The 20,763-nt window shown below is 45.7% G+C and overlaps 1 protein-coding gene across 1 annotated transcript in view; it reads right to left on the bottom strand.

The window, feature by feature from the left end:
* The window catches only part of ANTXRL (ANTXR like), a 50,371-nt gene that overhangs the window by 8,395 nt on the left and 21,213 nt on the right, over nucleotides 1–20,763 (bottom strand). The window contains exons 11-17 of the mRNA XM_088528802.1: nucleotides 19,189–19,258; nucleotides 17,433–17,511; nucleotides 13,978–14,073; nucleotides 12,301–12,339; nucleotides 9,403–9,501; nucleotides 7,576–7,743; nucleotides 6,528–6,608 (exon numbers count right to left, since the gene is read on the bottom strand). Of these exons, the coding sequence (XP_088384928.1) occupies nucleotides 6,528–6,608; nucleotides 7,576–7,743; nucleotides 9,403–9,501; nucleotides 12,301–12,339; nucleotides 13,978–14,073; nucleotides 17,433–17,511; nucleotides 19,189–19,258 (632 nt within the window). The remainder of the gene's footprint in view (nucleotides 1–6,527; nucleotides 6,609–7,575; nucleotides 7,744–9,402; nucleotides 9,502–12,300; nucleotides 12,340–13,977; nucleotides 14,074–17,432; nucleotides 17,512–19,188; nucleotides 19,259–20,763) is intronic.

Below are 20,763 nucleotides of genomic sequence, written 5' to 3'. Positions count from 1 at the left end.
AGTACCACAACACAAACCACAGTAGTTTATGTAAGAACAGAGGCATCCAGAATTACAAGAATTACAGCTCCTCTGTAGAAAGCAGAAATAGGGTATCCTTTGGTCCTTAGTTAAGTGACATTCAGGATAATAACTCAGTATAAGTAACAGCAATAATACTCAGATCTTGCATAATGCATTTTATTTCTAGATCTAAGACAGCTGTGGAGGAAGTCACAGCATTACCAATTCTGTACACCAGTAAACAGACTCCGTACAATTACTAGAAGTTGCACAAAAGCAGAGAGCTGAGGAGGGCTGGTTAGGTTAAGCTCTGGACTGCGATGCAACTCAGAGGGAAATGCAAGCTGCACAGTTCCCAGCAGTCCAAAAGAAACAAGGCAATTTAGCATTGACCTAAGGGTGCTGCCAAGAAACCAGTAAATATAGTGGCTGCCACAAATGTCTCTGTGTGCCTCCTGGATCTGCACATGCAGCCCCAGGATACAACTGCACTTTTATTTATGCATTTGTCTTTTAAAAAATATGTACATTCTATTGTGGGCTTCCCCTGGAGACCAAGGATGGTCAACAGGGAGCTGGGCCTGTTCAGTCTCCAGAAGAGAAGGCTGAGAGGGGATCTAATCAGTGTCTATAAGTAACTCAAGGGAGGCAGTGAGGAGGATGGTGCCGGCCTCTTTTCAGTGGTGGCCACCGACAGGACTAAAGGAAACAGCCAGAAACTGAAGCATCAAAAGTTTCACAGGAACTTAAGGAAAAATTTCTTAACAGTGAGGGTGACAGAGCACTGGAACAGGCTGCCCAGAGAGGTTGTGGAGTCTCCTTCTCTGCAGATCTTCCAAACCCGCTTGGACGCAGTCCTGTGCCACCTGCTCTAGGTGACCCTGAGTGTGCAGGGGGGTTGGACTAGATGACCTCTGGAGGTCCCTTCCAACCTTAAGCATTCTATGATTCTAACAGACTCCAAATTAGGCCTGCACAGCTTATATACCTCATATCATAAGCACAGTCACAGAGTAGCAGTGCAGTGCTGCCTGGACCCCGTGATGAGGACGTTGAAGAGCTATTCTCCTGATGGAGACTGTCGAGGTCACACTTCACAAGGGACTAAGTCACCAGCTCTTATCCCAAAGTCCTGTTCTTTGTGAACACTGAAAATGAGATCTGCTAAATCTGTCCTTTATCATGAAAAAAAGTATTGAAATGGTACCTATGCTTTAAGAAGAGTGGGGCAGCTCCTCATCTGTTGAACAGGGGCCCCATCCACTTCTGAAGTCTTCAAAATCCTGCTAGGAGTACAGTCCCGCTCTACCAGAATTCACTGTCAACCTCTCTATCAGCAGGGGGCCAGAAGTGATGTGACCTACAAAGGCCATAACGAGGCCTCCAAAGGCACAGCTGGGCTCATTAAACCACAAGGCCAACCCTCCTTATTGCCCACCAGCTTCCGTGCTGCAGCCCGTGCTACGCGGCACAGCGCTGGCGCCAGCGGCCCTGCTCCAGAAGGGCCTCGCGCGGCTGCTCCGACTGAGCGTGCCCCTGGCTGGCCAGGGACAAGCAGGTGGTGTCTATCCATGAAGCTCGTCTGCGGGATCTTCTCCCACATCAGAAATAACGTGATCCCAGCATGAGTGAGAGGTAATGCCAGAACATGGGCTTCTTGCAGGGCAGGAAACTCTTCAGGTACTGATTGCACGTTCCAGAGCTCAGCACATCCTGGGAACTGAATCAGGGCACCGGCCGCTCATCAGGGACCCTTTTCCCCCTGTTCTGTGCCTATTACAGCACAACGGAGCCTTACACATACTGGTCTCCTTCACAGAAAGGAAACAGAAAAAAAAATACAGTTACACGGGTTCTCCATGTGTCTCATTTTCATCTAAAGTGACAAACTGAGATCACCTACTGTGGCAGGCGCTGTCCCCTGTCTCTTTAATTTTTCAGCGGTTTATGAAGGTAATTGGCTCCAGAAAGGTTAAGCAGAGGGAGAACAGCCCGAGCATCAGGCAGAGCCCTCTGATGAATGCGCTCTGAAGGAGCACAGTGCTGCGTTTCCAGCACCCCCTGTAGCTCTGCCAATTACTACTTGGGCAATTACAACACATCTCGGAGCAAGTGGCAGGGAAGCCTATTAAAGGCCATTACTTAGCCTTGAAAAGAATAATTAGCATGAGCTCCAAACAGCACTGGTATGCGGGCAGCGAGCAAGCAGTGACAGGCGGCTGCAGGCCCCTGGGGCTGCAGTCGGGCTGCTAACCACCTGTGGGCAGCAGCCAGGAAATAATTACTAGTCATTAATAATCCATCGTCTTGGTGTCCACCTCTCATCTGAGGGGCCTCACGTGCTTGGCAGGCATTAATTAATCCTTACAGCTGTATGGAAGGTTAAGGACTGTGTTCTCATGATTATTCCGTGCTTGGAAAAGATGAGGTGTGTAGATGTCAAGGGCAGCACTGTAAAGACTGACTGATGATGGCCAGATCCGCAGAGTACTAACAAACGCACAAACAATAAGCAAACATGACTGGTGTCTTGGAAAAAAAGGACCCACACAATAATGGTCCCAAATATGTATCTTCTCCCGAGGTGTTTAAAATTCCAGCTTCCGTGGCTTATTCAAAGCTGCAGAGTGACTCTACGGTCAGGACTTGAATCAACCCTGAAGTCCTGTCTTGTACCACAACCAGTAGCCTCTAGTCCTAAATTTTTGACTGTGCATCAGCCTTTTTTTTCCCCTCAGTTTTGGGGAATGAGGAGAAAAAATAAATAAATAAAATAAAAGGCTACTGTTATATTTCAGATTATTGTAGAAAAATCTGTTTCTAGCCCCTTTTCCCAGGGGAGAGCTGTGCATGCACAAATGCACAAGCTACAGAATAGTACTGGTAAAGTATTGCTTATTTCTAAGCCAAGTTCCATGGGTATGCAAGATGATGGTAAGAGCAAAATCCCATCTCTCACTCTCTGTTGCAGGTAATTTTCAGTGACAAAAATGAGATTGCTTTCTAAAGCTTAAAGTAAACAAGAGCAATTCTGCCAGGCCAAAAAAAATCTTTTTTTTTTTTTGTCTGTGGTTTTTGGTAAACCAACACTCCAAGAATTTCCTGTGACAGTATGCGCTGAAATGCAAAATGGAATGAATTTGCTGAAAGCAGCAACTAAGCAGACGATTTGAAAGCAGCACCTCACCTTCCACTCTGCACAAATCGGAGCTTTTGGAGTTTGCTTGGTGTCCCCAGTAGCCCCCGTTTTGATTCGTGAGGCCTGGAGGAGCTGCTCGAATGTTCCCTTTCGCCACTCTCTAACTCGGCCTCTCGCCCGCTGCCCGCCCACTGCCGTGGTTTCTGTAGGCTATATTTCTATATTAAAATACAGAATAAATGCAAGACAGGCACATCTGAGCAGTTTCCAAACTCTACTGTGACCTTCTCCTGACAAACGGGAATGGCCAGTATCAGCCGTGATGCTGAGCAGAGACAAGAGTTGGAGCTGGTTGCAGCCCCCACGCAGACATTGTGGGCACAGCCCCCAGGGGAAGGGGCATCAGGGCTTCTGCTGCCCAGGCTTCTAAACCTAATTCTAAACCTAATTCCTCACTTTCAAATGATGAAAAAAATAGCACTTTAAAGAATAGCTTTTAAAACATGTTTTAGTGTCAAAAAGAACTTCTTTTCCCTGCCTCAAAAGCCTTGTGAAAACATTTGCTCCCCTACTGTGCATGTTCCTTCACTATAATTTGTATGTTCATTACGTAAAGAAAATGGTTTGCCACAATTTCCCCCAGTGGCTCCAAAAAGATAACACAAGTTCTGATGAAATAGTTTAATTGAAAAATAAATATTTTTTCCCTAAAAAATGAGATAAACTATAGAACACATTTGGAAAATATTAATTTTGGTGGATTATCTTTTCCCAGTAGGAAACATCCTGCATCGCCAATACTCCCTCCCCTGAGTTAAATCGTAATTTAACTAATTTCTGGAACTTTCTGAGCTACAACCCACTCCCAATCACTCCCAGCAACTCTGTGTTGTTTTTGCCTCCTGACATTTAAGTTGTCTTGACCAGCTCAGGATGACTACAAAATTACCTTAGATATAAACCAAAAACAAGGAATCACTCCTCCGCAAAACAACAAGAAAAACCAAGGAACCAAAAATGCCACCCAGGGAAAGCGGCTCCCCTCTCCCCAGCACAGTCCCTGGCCACCAGAGAATGGAGTCGCCCACCGGGACGCCGGCCTCGGCTTCCCTACGCGCACCGGAATGGAGGAAGACGCCCCCACTGCTACCGCACGCGAGAGGCCGCGTCCCGCCAGGCCGAGGCTCCTGGCATCGGAGCCGGGATCACCCCGGCAGCCTCTGGCGCCCCGCTCAGTTTCCACACGCCGGGTATCGCTCCAGCTCTGGGGCGGCCGCCCGTGTCACTGACGGCGTTCCCCCGTTTTTCAGACCAGCACCACACGCGTGCGTGTGCACACCCCCAAACGTTATGGCTCCACATGCAGTTGTGCACATTCGCCTCCCCGCTTCTCCCCGAAACTGCCTAGCTCCAAAAGGGACAATTCGGGCCTGGGGGATTGCTGCTAGAAAAGTCAGCTGAATAATGCTCCTCTCTGCTCTTTTCTGTGATGGCTTTCTCCATGAAATGCAGGACTGTGATGCCCTTCACTTCCACAGCAGAATGATGGCAAGTCCCTTTCTTGTTCCCTCTCAATATTCTTTGGCATCAGTTGGTTTCACAGAGCAGGGAACAGAGATTATCCTATTCTTCCACCCAATCTGTCTCAATAGGTTTCTTTCCACCCTTTTCCCCAGATGTACATTTGATTTTCTGATGTTCCCTCTAATACAATAATCCTTCAGCTTGGTCTGTTTTACATAACCTCCTTTTAAATCCCTTCTCCTCCCCACAGCAGAGCTGGAAGGAAAGTAACTGAGGATCCCTGTTCCGAGTCAGCCCCCTGCATGTTTCTTGGCCGCTTCAGCTAACAGAGACTCTCTTGTGCTCTGCACCGATAGAAACGCACCAACCAAGCAAGTGAAAGGCAGAGGATAGATTCATATTATACAATGTTAGTGCTATCAAAATACAGCTGGGCCTAAAGAGCCTATTCACAGGCTCTAGATCGTGCTTAAAAAGTAAATAAGGTGTCTCGGGCACAGCTGCCTAGCAAAACGCAGCTTAATAAAACAAGTTAAGAGACCATTTTACAAAGTCACATAGGAAGCTGAGTTTGTTCTCTCAGTTCCTTCACACAGCAACAGCAAATTGGAAGACCCCAAAGTTTAAATCCTGAAGATGAGGTGCTCAGTAATAACTAGCCAAGCGCCACACCATATTTTGCCAAAAACTCGAGAAATGCGACTCACTTGCCCTAAATGATGCCGATCAGAGCCACCTTTCAAGCCTGGTGTTAAGACTGAAATTCATCCAGGCCGACAAGTCCAGCACTAGGGCCTACGTCCCACTTCGACCCCAGAAAAAGCACTTCTTGGCCCCTACTGCTGTAACTTGACCCCTTTCCCTGAGGGCAGGGGGTGAAAAATAGAGATTCTGGACAGAGAAGGGGGTATAGAAAGGGAGAAAAATAGTTCTGTCTTAGCTTGACCCTCCTGCATCAAGGCTCTGCTGCAGGAAGTCAAATTTGAAGGTGAAACAGTTCAACACAGCAGTACTCAAGTCTTAGAAAGTTGTTTCCCCGGCAAAAAAAGGGCACAGAGCTGTAATGATGTAAGGCTCGTGTGGGGAAACTGCAAGAGAGCTCCTATCTGAACTGCTGTAACCCAGAGGCAGAGCACAGACAGACAAGCACACAGATCCAAGAGATGCAGAAGAAAATCTCTCCCTTTTAAACTATTTCTTTTTCCAAAAAATCCCAATTCTACAATGAACAGGATACACTAGAAACTACTCTTTGGGAGCCTACAGGTCCAGGTTGCTACCTACCTCCAGCACCTTCCAGGCTACAGTGCTAATCTTCCTTTTAGCCAACAGAATTTAGCAAGGCAGTAAATGCTCTGTCTATATACATGATATAACAGATAAATGTGACTTGGCACAGAACTCTGTTCTCTTAAGTTTGCTAGAATTTCTTCATCACCTGCATCGTTCACTATTTCTCTTATTAGGAACCACTGTTAAATCCACAGAGTGCTTTTTGCACTTATGCCCAAGAAAGTAAGGCAAAGAACCCAGAGTGATGAAAAGATGCTCATACAGTGCTGCAGCCACCCAACTCCTACTGTGGCTGCTCCAGGCATCTCAATGGAGACATTCTTGTCAAGCTTTTGGAATGATACTTTTAAACATATGCCACAGCAAACACTCAAGCTCATTTTGAAATTTCTAGATTTAGTGGCAACTTTTACAATTATTTTTATGTTAATATGGAACAAGATGAGCGCACAAACACACAAAAAGATAACAACAGTGACCAAAAATAATCCCAAACAGCAGGGCAGGGGGTGGGAGGCAGGAAGAGCACTGCTGCTGCTAACAGCAGTGCTGTGGTGGTGTGTCTTACCTTATCCCCTGGCTGCGGTCTCATAAGAGACACTTGATCATAGCCTCGCCGAACCAGAGCCCACAGCGCATCAAGCTTGCCCTGGAACAGAAACATCTGCTGTGACCAAGAAGGCTTGAAATAACAATAGAGATTAAACGACAGCTGACTTGACTAAACCTTTCTGTATTAAAAGTGTTTGCACATAACTGGCTGCTGAGCCCTTGGTTCTCTGTGTACTGCCTATCTGGACAGTGAGAGCCATGTGCCCAGCAGGCAATGTGCCCGTGACCTGTGATGGCCAAACCCACCCAGCTGGGTTACACACAGGGCGGCTGAGGCATGATGTGAGCAGCTCTCCTAGCCGTATAGTTAGGAAGGTGCCACATCCACAAAGGCAGGATAACAAAAATCCGTCTGCTGCACTGGACTGACTGGAGATTAAACATAGTGTGGGCAAGCAGCCAAAAGACGACCTACCAAGCTACCTACGCACGCTTTAAATATCACAAGTAATTTCCAGACAGTAAACTGAAGTCCTGTGAAACCCGCCTGCAAGTCGGCCAGAGCAGGGCGGGGAGGTGGACCCTGCACAAAGCACTGGTTTGGGACGCTGCCACCAGCTTCTCGGGTGACCATAGCATGTCACTCACGTGGCCTTTAGCTTCCCTGCCTGCCAGGGGAGATAACAGCACTGCGCTGCTCCTCAAGGGTTGCGTGAGGATACATACTTCAGAGACAGGGAGACATCAGATACTATAATGACACGGGAGAAAAAGGATGAAAAAGCACATAGAGGGCGAGTGATTTGCCCAAAATCAAACGCTATGTCTTGTGGCTGAACTGGAAGGGAAGAGCAACCCGAGGCCATTGCCACAGTGCAAGCACAACGAAGGCTTCATCCAAACCTCTTTGTGCTGCCTTCAAGGGGCACTGCCTTGAACAGGGGCCCCCAGTAGATTGCAACAGCAAATCTTCCTCATTTGTCTATTCCAAAGCACGTCAAAAGAAAGGTTGAGCTTAGAGAAGATCTCTGCTCCCCCCATCCAACGTGGGATGCAGATGTTACCTTGATCGGTGTGTACCATTTCCGCTGAGAAGGGGGTTTTCTCACGTGAGGCTTCTTCGGCTTGGGTTCCCATGGCTCATATTCCTGCTCTGGCAACTTAATAATGGCATTTTTGGGCTTCTCCAGTTTTGCTCCTTCCTCTGTTGATCCTTTGTCTCCCCATCTCACCTGAAGTCAGGAGAGCACACTGTAAGTAAAGACACTTCAGCAGTCCCCCTCAGCATGTAGTTTCCAGATATTAAACTGGGTCCCATTAGATGGCCCAGATGCCACCAGAGATGAAGCCAAGTTTACAAAGGCACCTAAATCCTACTGTAATCTGAGAAACACCTTTAAGAGTCAAATAATTTCTCTCAAAACCAGCCTACAACTATCAGCATTCGCATTTTCTGGTAACATAAGATCATGGGGAAGTCACAACACCCAGGACAGATCAAGATTCAATTCCAAGGGAAAGCTGAAGCACTCTGCTAGGGTAGGACATAGCTGTAATACACTTCCCACTGTCTTTCAAAAAGCAGCAACACCAGCTGAAAAAAAAATTCTACAGGAGCTCCTGTTATTTAGTTCAAAAGTGGAAAAAATGAATAAATAAATAAAAAGGGCAGTGGACAGTGGACAAGGCAGTACTTGAAAGGCTTCTTGAGAGCTTCAGGCTTCAAACTGGCTGTGCAGCTACTACTAGAACAGCTCTGATAAAGACGACCTGGTATAGCCACAGAAGAGGACAGCAGCTTTTTGCTCACCTACTATACAGTGACTATTTTATGCTGAAATTCTGCTTTTGCGAGCCAAGTTGGTCACAAGGAGACATGTTCTGGCATTTGAGGGCAGTGCATGATCCACGGAGCTGCTCAGCTGCTCGGCATCAAGAGTGACATTCTCCAGAGACAAATACCACAGGAATATTAAGATTGAGCATGTCCACTGCAGATTTGCAGGGACGTGTGGAGAAACAACTGCTTTCACTCTGCTAGCCCCAGTTTGGTCCAGACCCTCGTTTGGCTCACATTACTATACCTGCGTGAGCTACTTTTTAGACATAATGCAGTTTTTGGTGTGACATACCTGAAAGACATCACGAGACCCTCAGCAGATAGAAATAAGTGCCAGTTCCCTCCCTTATATTAGCCACAGCTGGGAATATTAAACAGATTTACATTATGCCAATTTACAGGTGTTAGCGGCTGATTACTGTGTTATCCACTGGCTCCCTGGAACACACATGCCACACAAGGGCACAAGGCACATTTCTTCCACAGTAATGCCTTATTTCGCACCTCAAGTCTGGCTTGTGCATGAGTTCCAGGGTCAAATTCGATTTATTGGCCAATTTTTCTATGGAAGAACTAGTAAAATTTTCTGCAGGCAAATCCTCAGTGCATTAGGAGTTAGCGCTCAACCGAAAAAATTGCTGCTTTTAATTCTCAAACAAACTGCTTCTAGCCAGGTACCATGAGCACTGCACCCTCAAATGCTCAAAATCTGCTTATTTCTGCTTGAGTCGAGAGAACTGGACCCCACTGCACCAGCAGAAGGATTTAGTTCAGTAAATTAAAACTTCATTTGGTGCTTATCCCACTTCTGAACTTGTTAATTTGCTCCTACTAATAATGCTAGACTCAATTAATTACAAATGCAAATGATGACAGCTTGATATCTGCCTACTTGGTTGGCAGGTGCAATCATGTGGTCAGGCCAAAATTAAATTCCAGTGTCTACTCCCTCAGAGTAGAAACCATATGAAATATATTGCTAAAATTTAAAACTAAATGTTCTGATTTTAACAGGAAACAAGCAAACGAACAAACAAGCTAAGCCAAATACCTCCATCCTCTTAATTCCACCAACACCTCGGCCTCCATAATAAGAGGCATCCACAGTTGGCCATTTCTTCTTTGGCAATCCATCTTCATCATCCGATTCCTGTGGGAAAGACAGAGAGATGTTGCTGCTGTTCACACATAAATCGCATAAACTATGGAAAACAAGCGAGCATCCTATGGTCCGATCCTTGGATACTTGGCTTTGTGTGTTACATTTTCATGCTGACAATAAACAAAAGTGTCTTGTCTCTGCAGCTGCAATTTTAACGAGGGAAGCCAAAGAGGACTGCTTATTCCCCTTTCCAGGCTGCTTTTATTTAGTCAAATATGCATTCAGCTTAAAAATCACAACTGACTTTTAAGGGAAGGCAAAGCAGAAATGAATTGTACATTATACTGGCTTGCCACTACACTATGCAGAAAACATGGCAATCAGTTTACCCAAAGAAATCATTTACTAATTGTGTTTTTAGAACTTAATTTCACCTAACAGGGTAAAAAAGATACCACTGTGAAATTTTGAACATGTGCATCAGACCCTCCTTTGTGGCAGCTGTAACCAGTTAGTTTGGGCTGCTTGATGCTTTGTAGAGCCTTGCTCAAGCTGCACAGCTTGGAACTGGGACGGAGACTGGAACATCTCCAAGTCTGCAGGAAGCTCAGATCCAGAGTTCTTGCCCTGCAATTATAAAGACTGCAGATTTTTCTTCTGGGATGTGGGAGAGTCTGAACCAAGGTTACTTTGAGTTTCTCCTCCTTTTCTTGCTTAGCTAAAAGCTAGCAAACAGCTCTGGTTGAAGCACCCTGGGAACACATCCGCAGAGGTGCCTGGGGCTCGGCGGGCTCCCCGGCCCTGCACTGGGCCGGTGCAGCTCGTGGCCACGCTGCTCGCCCCAGGGATGTCGGCCCCACGGAGGGCCACAGCTGAGGCAGGGCCTGGCAAGATGCCCACCATGCCACTTGCATTCCTCACCTCTTTAACAAAAACAGAGAGAGAAAAAAACCACCCTAACCGAGTGCTGCTCTTGGACGGGCCATGCGCCGTGCCCTCTATTTATTTTCATCACTGTAAGTATGATTTTAGAAACACTTTGCTTGGAATGACTTTGTGTTCACTTTGAGAAATCAAGTGAAATCCAAACACTAGAGAAGGGCACAACTTATTTTTGTATTACTGCATGACATTTTTTCAAAGTTATCCTATGTGTTTTTTTAGAATGTGAAAAGAATTGAGAGTCCAAATGCTAGCAGCAACTTTAAAAATACATAGCTTTTTTTTCTTAGGTTTTTCTTTTTTTTTTTTTACTTCACTGCTAGATTATGCTTTTGAGGAAAGGTATTTTCATAACTTATTTGGTGACATCTGATCTCTTTGCTAAGGTTCACGAGCCAGTTCCACCAACAAATTATTTAGTATTACTAGGCAAGACCAGAGTCGGGCTGGTGGTGATGGTTTTTTTAAGGTTAGAAATACGTATACTATTAGCAATGCTTTTTTTTTTTTTTCCCCCCCCTTGGAAGAGTATAGTAAATAAATCAATTTCCTCCCATTTTGTGCCACCTCTAAGACAGTATCTGGTGAATTATATCAACAGTTTTAATTAATTTGCTTTCACTTCATTTTGAAGTATTATATATAACACCCTGCCTCTTCCATAGGATGTAACACAAAATTCAAGCCTTCAAGTGTAACAACCTTCACTGCTGACAAGCCTGAGAGCTGCACTCTGTCTGACTGCACACAGTTAACAGTGTTGGCTTATACTTGTGCAAACGAAAAAGGGGTTACATCAATATTCTCTACACTAAACACATAAAACCACATACAGAGTAGCAACAGCCACCACATACATTTCTTAAAATTATGAAAATTTAAATGTTTGTGGTTTAGAACAAGCTTTTATAGGTAGCTAAACACAATTCAATAATAGTAACGACAGATTATAATAGGTAAAGGGCAGGTCACAGAACACTCGCAGGCTAAAGTTATATATAATAAAGCAACCATCCACAGCGAATAAAGATATGGTCAAGTAAAGGAATAGACAACATCTGTATTCTGTGTTATTTCTGGAAGCTGGTATACTGTCAAAAAGGCTGAACTGATCTACAATCTCTGCTCATGAGAATAATCCCAAAGCATCTGAGAATTCTGCTCTACAGCATGGCTGAAATCGCATGTCTCATGACAACACCAGTCACCCAAAAAGAGGCAAGAATTTTGGTGCATATTCTAAGTAAAATTGACACAGTACTGCTGCTCAGGATTAACACCAGCATCACAGAGACAGTAGTGGTGGCCTCTGGCAACCTCAGAACAGCAGCTGTGGTTGCCTCCTGATATTCATGCCAAGTTACAGTAAGTTAGCAGCAAACTGCATGCTTCTCTTGTGGATTAGGCAAGTATTTTTCCATGGGTTAACTGTCTGTGTCTGGGAAAGAAATAAAGGCAGACATAAATTCACTCTGGAGATGCAGAATAGCACAGTGATACCTCTGCTGAGGTTAAGGCCTCTGTACGTCACATGCCAAACCCAGCTGAACACAACCCTGCCTCGAAGAAGCTCCAAGGCTAAGCAGAGAAGGGCTGAACGTCCTGCCAAGGGTCAGCGCAGCACCCGCGCAGGCTCCCGCCCCACAGCAGCAGGAAGGCGGCTCTGGCCGCCCCTTGCTCCACGCGTCGGCCTCCATCCCTGCGCTGAGCTGCAGGGCCGTGAGCTTCTGCACTAGACGGCTCTTCCCTCTGTGCATGGGAACCGTGGCACTATGTGTGTACACAGCAGCCCGACAGCCTTCCTCTCGCAGCCTTCACGGTGTCATTATGCCTCCCACGGGACTGACCCTTCTGGGCAGCACCAGCAGCTGCCGACACAGCAACAGCCCAGAATAACTCACTCACAGGCTCCGGGGGCGGCGGCGGGGGCGGCTCCTTGATCACCTGGATTACAAAGAACAGGAGAAATCTGAGTTAATGGCAGGGTTCACCCATCTCCCAGGGCTGCGCCCTCTGCTTCCTCGCCAGCTGCACAGACAGGCTGCCCTGCTCCACTCTCCCACATTCAACCCTTGCACTAGTCCCACTGCTTTTCGACAAGCATAAAACAAATGTAGACGAGAAGCTAAACGCACGCATGGAATATCCAATTAGTCAGGCAGCACCTCATTAAGCAGCTCCATAGTCTGGGAGCTCTGCCTTAAATATGCCATTTGGCTTTCAAGCTACTGCAAAGTATTCGCTCAGTCTGCAGCTTCCAAGAAATAAAATAAAATAAAATAAAATAAAATAAAATAAAATAAAATAAAATAAAATAAAATAAAATAAAATAAAATAAAATAAAATGTGTTGTCATATCTAAAAAGGGCAGTAACAGCACATGCACATATTCGTGCTATGCTCTTTTGCTCTTTTTCAGCAGATTTCTAAGTCTGTCCTGAGCAACATATCTGTATCCCTAGAGAAACTTGGGCCAAGCTCAGGCAGTGGTAGGAAGAAGGACAGGGACAAACTCAAGGCTCTCTCATACAGTCTAATCACCTCCACCATGATCCATACATTTCATTTATTATCCCCTTCTGCAAACACGAGACTTGACCCTGCAAAGCAACACCCATGTGAGAAACTCACAGAAATTATTGCGATTCTCATGGCACAGAGCACCATAATGCCTGGAACCAGCAGACTAGCTACTCACAGCTAACAACGTTCAGTTTGGAGCAATGGGGGCACCACACATGAGAGTAGAAAGGCCAGGGCTCCAGGCCTATCAGGAGAAAACTGGCTCCTGTGAGATGCCCGGAACTTTCCGCTCCATGTATAATTCTAGGACTTGCATGCTTGACAAATAACATGAAAGCAATAGCATTTTATGATTTTTTTTTAAAAAAAAGAAGAGGCATGCAGAAATGGTGCTATGCAACTGTTGAAGATATTTTGCAGAGTTTCTCCCAGTGGTGCAAATTTCAAATGATCTCATTAGCTGGTTTCTTTGTCATCTGCAGCATGAGTACTTAGTGTCCTACATTACACTGACTTTAAATAAGATTTAGATCTTGTCTTTGCCACATAACGAAGCACAGAACTGAATCCATGACACCCTGCAGACTCAAGCCACTTGGTCCAGTGCTATGTGAAGAAATGAGAAGCAGCACGATGCTTTCAGTAACAAGCAAAACCTAAAGTAACAATCCCTACATCTTGGGTCCAGCTGCTGTTACAGCTGCCAAACATCTGATTAAGCTTCTCTCCTCATATTCTTTGCTACTCAATGGAAGCATCTCCAGAAGCTCTGAACAGCCAGATTTTTAACAATTCTGCATTCTGCAAATCTTGCCCTAAATCGTTAAAAGATTAATTTCTCAGTCACTGTCAAAATTAGGCTTTGTGATGTTCAAAAAATCTGGACCAAAGTGACCTAAACAGGTGTTTTAAGCACTTGTATCATGGCCTTACAAGCCAGACAGCAGTATTTAAAAAAAAAAAAAAAAAAAAAAGTCCAACTGCCCAGTCCAACACTTTAACTTGGGCCTTTGGCAGAAAAGAGAAGAAATAAAATCAAAAGACAAATTCTGTACTTACCACTGTGCAGCAAAGAGGCCAGAACCACCAAAGAAGAGCCAGAGCCAGCAGCAGAAAGAGAATCAGCAGAGCAATGAAAAGTATCGTCCCAGTCAGCTGCAAACAAGAGGATTACACGTTAAAAACACGTCAAAGAAGAGGGCTGGAGCCCCCACGTCACGCGAGCAAAGCGAGCCGTGTCTTCCTCTCTGTGACTCTGCAGGTCAGGACATTGCTGTCGCTACGGTTGTGTCAGTATTTGGTGCCACCAACCTGTACCTGAAGCTGTGATTCAGGGAAGCACCTCCTTTTAGCAAAGAGATTTATAGTATGCTTATAGCTGCTTGGCTTAAAGGGTCCTAAGTGTGCACGTGAACCATTTCCAAATCAGGGCTGACAGGTCCCGCAATATTGTCCAAAGGGCATTTCAAACCACATGGCCACGTTCTCAAGTGTTCAGAGCAACCTTTCTTTGCCAGAGACACAAAACACAAATGCTGGTATTCAGATCACGGGTATTTTGGAGTGTGCTTGCACGTCAACAGAGCTTCTACAACAGAGCAGGCTGAGCAGGTCACAAGCCTGTCCACATTGTGTCTTGAGCCAAACTGCCTGCACAAACCCAAACTGGATACTTCTGCACACTAGTTTGTAATGCTGCGGGTTCTTGGGTAAACTTGCCTGGTTCTGGTTCAGCTGCTTTCATGCCACATTGTACTCATGACCTTAACCATTTTTATAAATTAGATGTTTGATTCATATGAGAAGCAGCACGCTAGAAACGCTGTTTCCCTAGACTACAACGGACTTGGAGTGATGTTAAGATTAGCTCCAGCGCTCCCACTATTTAATTTATAATGTCAAAAGTAATTTCTTCAAAGCTGGATTTTTCCAAGTTTCATTTTGGCATCAGAGAACAGAGAAACAAACTTGAGAATGGCCTGGGACTGGGAAGAAGTAAAAAGAGCCTAAAGAAAGGTCTGTGAATCAGGCTACAGGGAATGGGAACAGGCTAGAAAGAAAACAGAAATTCTAGAAAAAGGATGGGTAGAAAACAAGAAAGTTCCAAAAAAGATTTATGGAGGACACAGTCCATGAGTTTCCCTTTGTTAAATCTGAAAGCAACTTTCTGAACTCCCACAAGACAACATACACTCACGGTTAATCCCTCCCTACAACAGGTGCTCCCCTGTTTGGTCCAAGTGGGCTTGTTTGCCCCTCAGAGAGGAGAGAAGCCGGGCAGGTTCCTGCACACCCCCAGCACAGCATCATCTCCATGCAGCCCTGTGACTCCTTGTTACAGGGGCAACAAAAGTGGCCGTTCTGGGCCGTGCCATGCAGGCCAGGGCGCCGAGAAAGGCGGGCGAAGTGCTGTGATCCATGCACGGCCTCCGGCTCCAAGGAGGCCTCACCCAACATGGAGCCGGTGCCGCTCGCCCGGTGCTGCAGCGCCCTCCCTGTCCCTCTCGTGCCCTTGGGCAGCGCTAACCCATCTGGGAAGCAGACACTTGGGAGGCGTGAATTCCTCTGTTTGCTGAGGGAAAAAAAAAAAAAAGGCAGAAAAATCCCCTTCTAATGAGCAAGTACACACAGGGTTGTAGAGAAACTGGATCTGGAAAAGGAAAAGGCACACTTGGTGCAGCTGAGCTGGGATGAGCACAGGTACCACGCAAAGGCTCAGGAGTAAAGTCAAGAGAAGGTACTTACGGTAAAGAAAGGAGAGAAGAGGCAGCTGGGGAGGAGAGCAGAGCAGGCCAGCTGAGTGCCACATGCAGAAAAGAAAACAGGAGAGAAAAGGAAGCGGAAGGAGCCTCTAAAACAAAAAAGAGCAGAATGTGTGAGATTATGGACAAACTAGGAAACCAAACTGCCCACCTCCTACTTGTGCGAAGCGAGGGGATCCAGACAACCTGGCTCGCATGGCTGAGAATCAGGCCCCCTGCCTCTTTCATGTTCAATCTACACGAGCTGGTCAAAAAACGCCAGATTGACAGGATTGGAGATTGGATTCCTCTCTTTATCCCGAGGCAATGGCGATGAAAGCCTCCTCCATCCCTGCTCTGGCCTGTAGGGACCCCAGCTAGGGCTAAGACTTCAGTCCCCATCAGAAATAAATGATGTATGAGTAACTGAATGCATCAGTTCACACTCCTGTTTCACTGCAGACTCAAAAGGTTTCATTGTACCTGAGGTAGGAGACGAGTGTAAAATGTGAAAATGTCAGTTTTCTGCGTAGAAAACTTGGAAGAAGGATTTGTAAAAATCAGGTGAAGCAGCAAAAACATTTCTGCTAAATTTTGAGTGCTCACACTCCGCAGTGCTTCAGTCGCTGTGTGAAATTTCCCAGCTTCATTGCTGGAAACATCAGAAAAATCAAATTTGTAAATTACAGTTGCTGTCTCTTTAGCCTCATTCCTGCCCTTCTCTTCTGTGGCTGTCAAAAAGGGCAACAGTGATTACAAACCAGTATGACAGCATTTGGTATAGGCCATAAAAATCCTTTTAACAATGAATTTCAACTTTGATTCTCATGCCAAACATTTTGTTACTTTGGCAAACTTTGTGTATTCCATTAGCATAGGGCCATATTTTTGGGTACTAAAACCCTGATAATAGATCAATGCTAACTCACACCAGCTACAGGCATCACCTATTTTAACCTCAAGGCAGGAATAAGACTGCTTATTTACAAATACTTAGCTTTTTCATATTGATTATTTGATTCCAAAATCAGATTTTTTTATCCCTACCCCTTTCCCTGGGGCTAGGTGGTCTTCTGACATCACCGTGGGGTGCCACGTTCACTACTACCACTGGCACCCAGCAGCACTTGATCCCTTGGCTATCCTGCAGGATGGCTCCTTAATGAGAAGCTCACCTCAGGATCTGAGGCTATGACCGTCTTTGAGTCTTCCTGCATGACAGCAAAAGAAGGAACCTCTTCCTGCCATTGCAAAACTTTACAAATGCCTTAAGACAGAAGCAAACTGAGGAGGCCTAAGAACAAATGCTATAAGCTCTAAACAAAAAATAACCTTGACAGTTGAGAGGCTCTTCTGTGATGAGGCCCTCCTAGATCCAAGTCCAGACAGTTTTATCTTCCACTCAAGATCCTGTAATGGATCCCATGGCTCTACAGAGTGTTGCTTCCTGACACTCCTCCCGTGGTTTTCATGGATTCCCTTCTACTATCATCTTAGATGTAAACACGTCTCTTCCCTGGGACAGGAATAGCCAGGGAATCCTTTGTTGCAATTGCTTATTAAGTAATCTCTCATGATCTATCCATCATCAATAATAATTCAATCTTAAGAGGCCCTAACTGTTTTCCAAAGGTTTGCTGGGGTGCACTCAATAACTGCGATGCAGAAGCCGTAGAAAAGCTCGTGCTCATTCAAGGAGGCTTTGCCTGAAGAGCAGCCGTATCTTTCCGAGATCGCATGTTTTCTCTGTCAAGCCCCATTGCAATTACTTACACACTGTGTGCTGGTGATGCTGACAGAGCTGGAGATGAACGTTAGCCCGTTGTTCATGCTGACTTGTAGGAAAACCACCCTAAAGCACAAACAGATACACTTATTTTTAGTGTCATCTTTATACCCATTGTTCCCTTTATTCCGGCTGTGTTTTAGCCATTGGCTTGTGAACATACATGGATAACATGTCCTGCTGAGTCAAAGCAGTTCAGGGCTTCAGGTGCTTACCTGCCTTGGTCTCTGTGCTTGCCCAGGAGCCAGCCTTTCTGTGCTAGTCTAATTGAGCTGGGGCATATGCTCTTTTTAAAAAAGCTCCATCCTACCTGGGGCAAAGGGCACTAGGACAGTGGGTCATAATGTAGCCTCAGACATTTGCAATACTAGCCTAGATGGCACAAAAAACTTCTTTAGGGTTTTACTTCCCCCCGCTTTGCCCTTCAACACCCCACCTCTGCAGCCTAAAGAAACAGGCTGCATTTTCTTTTCCATTCAGGCAAAACCACAGTACCTCCACAGAGGTCAGAAGACTCAAGTGCCAGTGAAATTAAAACAAGATCTGCCTCCACGCATTCTTCAATATTATAGAAGGGGCCTGAGAATTTGCATCATTTTGGCATCTGCTCTAAGCTGTCTCTTTGGCGCCTTATGCTTTCTGCCCTACAATTACCTACAAGTACAGCATTCCCATCTCGTCCTCAATGCAGTATTTGAGCATCCAAAAGATAACCATGGAGGAAGTCAGAGCCTTGTGCCATCTCACTCGGGAGCCTGGGGCACTAAAACAGCTGAAAAGTGCCAAAACTAGAAACTAGAAAGCACACCACATGGCAAAAAAGAGAAAATAATACCAGGAATTAACAACAGGAAAGGAAATAAAATAAGCATCTTCCTTTTTAATCAAAATGAAACGTTTACTTAGAATTCAATCAACTTTTGGTATAAAAAATGGGAAACAGGGCAGAAGAAAAGTCACATGTATTTATTCAAAATTCTTCTTCCCATTTTTCCCACCAACATTGAAAACCTCCTCCTCCCTATCTTTCTCATTACTCTAGTTTTCTCCAAGTCATCTCACAACACCAGCTGGTCATATGAGTTGACTTCCGGGATGTCCTATTAGGAAGTCCCATGAAGGTGGAGTTTTGAAATTGCTGAGATGTAGCAGAGCAACACCTGAAACTTGCTGCATTGCAGGTTTTGCTGCAGATTGGAAGCCCTGGGTTGCAACACAAGGGGCAATCCAAACATTTACCAGCATCCATTAAAGCAGAATGAGACTTGACACACAGCAACACCGAGTGAATGTAGACATCTGCATGTCTACACCTGGAGACGGCATGACATGGGCACGAGGATGTAAGTGCTATTGTGGCCCAGCTGATGTGAGAGTTGAAAGTTTCAAGACCAGCGCTTTTCCCTCTCTTAGCTACAACACTATATGTGGCTGCAATATTCCGACCCCCTTTTCCGCCCCCACCTACAGTGCTATATGATCAGTACATGGGGACATGATCCTTACGTGGTGACATGATCCAAAAGGGCTTTGATTAAGCTGGACCAAAGACCCAGCCTAGCACAAGGTTATTCTTTCTCACATCAGGAGAGGATCTGGCACATAAGGGATGGCTCTATTCCTACCACAAGCAAGTCTTCCTAGCTGGGCACTTCAGGGAAAATTCTACGTGTCTGGCTTAGTAATAGCTTCCTCACCCAGATCCACCCCCTCTCTTAACATGTGTTAGAAAAAAATACTTACTGTCCAGCATCTTCTATCACTGGAGCAGGACAAAGTAAATAAGTATCATGAACAATGGTCGGTTTTTCATCTGGAAAGAGATTAAATTTACTGTCAGGAATGTAGAGCAGAAACCGTCTCAAGCAGGCCAAGGCTTTCTCCCTGAAGAAAGGCTGACCTTAATGAGGGCCACAGATGAACTCAGTGCACGAGCAAGTGTCACTACTCCTCATGGTACTGCTTACTCAAAGGCAGCTTCAAAATGGCTGATACCTGCTGTCAGGGACAGCGGCATTCCTCCATTTCCTAGCGATGGCATTTCCAACCTACCAATGTTATACTAGGATCACAAGGAACAGTCAGCCCAGTGTTTGGCTCTGAAACACGGCTCTTGTCCATCTGAAAAGTGCACCCAAGCCCAAATTTGCCCCCACAAAGCCAAGACCCCTGAATGCAGAGTGGAGGCCGAGCACTGATGCTTGCTGCTTTTAGTGGCACCTTCCTCTAAGCGTGCGGCTGAGACACGAGAGCAGAGCAGGTCACTGCTGTGACTGCGGCTGAGCTCCACATGGCCCAGCAGAGCCACTAAGGTGCATGGCACAGATGGACAGCAAGGAGTGAACCTGGGCAGCAAGTCCCCAAGAGTGTCCCCGATGGGAATTTAGGGTGGGTAAAAGCTGCCAGTTTATGTGTACTGTAGAGACTTGATTACTTGTTCTGTCCAGGGAAAAAGGAATTCAAGCAACAAAACATAAGAGCTGTTCCTTGATGCTTCATGCTTTACCCACCCAACCACGCATGAAGGCAAAACTCATTTCCACATCCTCCTCTCTGTTAAAGCAGGGGAGCTATATTGGTGACTTTCAGGCCAACCTGGGGGCAAAAAGCTGGCCAGCACAGGTAAGTGTCTTATCATAACATCAGATTATAGCTGTTGCAGACCTATCCCAAGGAAAACAAAGCACGGAAAAGACTCAGGGTAGTTTTCCTCTTCTGCACTTGGAAATGCAAGTCAGCCATAGCACTCCCCAGGCAAAATCCAGTCAAGGTGCTTTTGGAACAGGGACAATGAAAAAAAGCTTGAAATCTGGCTACCTGGCAAACCACAAGAAACAAACCTCTGGCAGAAAGCATCTGTAAGTGGAATGAGAATGAGACCACCAGAGTTTATTTAATGCAGCCTCCATGGTGGCAGTCAGGATGGGAAATGAAGGAGCAATTCATGTACTCCTTCTTGAAAGTGAATTCAGTGCTAGGAAGGCACCAGGCTGACTGTGACAGAATATAAAAGCCCCTACTGTGCTCAGCCAACAAGGGCAGCATATACAGAAAAAGAGCAGAATTCTCCCCACACCATGCTTTTCCCTGCCAGACGTACACTGCTGCTTGGGAATAAGAGACTGCTGAAAAATTGGACACTCAATCTTTTTTGGCCTTTCAGCCCTTTGCCTGGCTGCCGAGACAGCAAACAAAAGTCCCTGTTCAGCACCACAATCAGCACGAGTTTCTGTGTTACAGGCTCTCTGCAATGAGCCTGAGGATTGCACTCCAGAGCAAGAGAGCAGGCTGGGAAGGGCCCTGCTTTGTGGCAAGTAT

The sequence above is a fragment of the Tinamus guttatus genome, unplaced genomic scaffold (genome assembly GCF_059628265.1).
Source record: "Tinamus guttatus ecotype Peru unplaced genomic scaffold, ASM5962826v1 Tinamus_guttatus_pri_ptg000314l, whole genome shotgun sequence".
NCBI classification, from domain to species: domain Eukaryota; kingdom Metazoa; phylum Chordata; class Aves; order Tinamiformes; family Tinamidae; genus Tinamus; species Tinamus guttatus.
Note: the sequence above shows the minus strand (reverse complement) of the source record. Positions and strands in the feature narration are given on the sequence as shown.